Source organism: Herpailurus yagouaroundi, unplaced genomic scaffold, assembly GCF_014898765.1.
Source record: "Herpailurus yagouaroundi ecotype Mexico unplaced genomic scaffold, PumYag 141866, whole genome shotgun sequence".
Lineage (NCBI taxonomy): Eukaryota > Metazoa > Chordata > Mammalia > Carnivora > Felidae > Herpailurus > Herpailurus yagouaroundi.
This window is the reverse complement of record NW_024422353.1, coordinates 1-1,028: the sequence shown is the minus strand read 5'-3', so window position 1 is coordinate 1,028 and position 1,028 is coordinate 1. Positions and strand designations below refer to the sequence as shown.

Below are 1,028 nucleotides of genomic sequence, written 5' to 3'. Positions count from 1 at the left end.
GTTTATTTATTTTTGAGAGGGTGGTGGGGACACAGAATCCGAAGCAGGCTCCAGGCTCTGAGCAGGCAGCACAGGACTCTAAGCTGGCAGCACAGAGCCTGACGTTGGAGCACAGAGCTTGAACCCATGAACTGCGAGATCATGACCTGAGCTAAAGTCAGATGCTTAACCCATTGAGCCACCCAGGTGCCCCCACATATCCCCTCTCCATAATAAATTTGCTGTTAACTTTCTTTCTTCCAAATTCATTTTTCTTCTCTCAGTGAATTATATCTAACCTAATTAGCAAGGCAAATAGGGAATCTATCTTTCTGCCCGTGATGCTTACTGTTTTTAATTTTTATCCTCAGGTCACTTGAAAATCAGCTCTCCTGTCCCCGTCAATGGGTGGACTAAATGACTCTGTGGTCACTGAAATTGTGTTACTGGCCCTTTCTTGCTCTTGGGAGAAAAAACTTTTTCTTATTTTGATATGTTCTTTGCTGTATTTAGGGGTCATCTTGGGAAACCTTTTTATTTTGTTTTTGGTAATTTTTGATTCTCACCTACATTCTCCCATGTACTTCCTGCTGGCCAACCTGTCCCTCATTGATGTGGGTCTTTCCTCTACTACAGTTCCAAAGATAATCACAGACCTCTTAAATGAATACAAAGTAATTTCTTTCCAAAGTTGTATGACACAGATATGCTTCATCCACATCATAGGAGGAGTGGAGATGGTGTTACTCATCGCCATGGCATTTGACAGGTGCACAGCAATCTGTAAGCCTCTTCACTACCTGAACATCATGAACCCTAAAATATGTGTTTCATTTGTAATCACTGGATGGGTAACTGGGGTGATCCATGCTATGTCTCAGTTTTTATTTGTTATAAACTTGCCTTTTTGTGGTCCTAATAAAGTGGACAGCTTTTACTGTGACTTTCCTAAGATCATAAAACTTGCATGCACAGATGCGGCCAAGTTTGAGTTTATCGTTACTGCCAACAGTGGCTTCATGAGCATGGGCACCTTCTTCCTGCTAATC

The 1,028-nt window shown here is 41.9% G+C and overlaps 1 protein-coding gene across 1 annotated transcript; it reads left to right on the top strand.

The window, feature by feature from the left end:
• Positions 1-383: 383 nt before the first annotated feature.
• LOC121026575 (olfactory receptor 4F21-like) lies at positions 384-1,022 on the top strand (the record flags this gene model as incomplete). The annotated part of the gene is made up of 1 exon (XM_040469383.1): positions 384-1,022. A coding segment is annotated over exon 1 (639 nt), but the record flags the coding sequence as incomplete, so codon positions are not given.
• Positions 1,023-1,028: the final 6 nt, after the last annotated feature.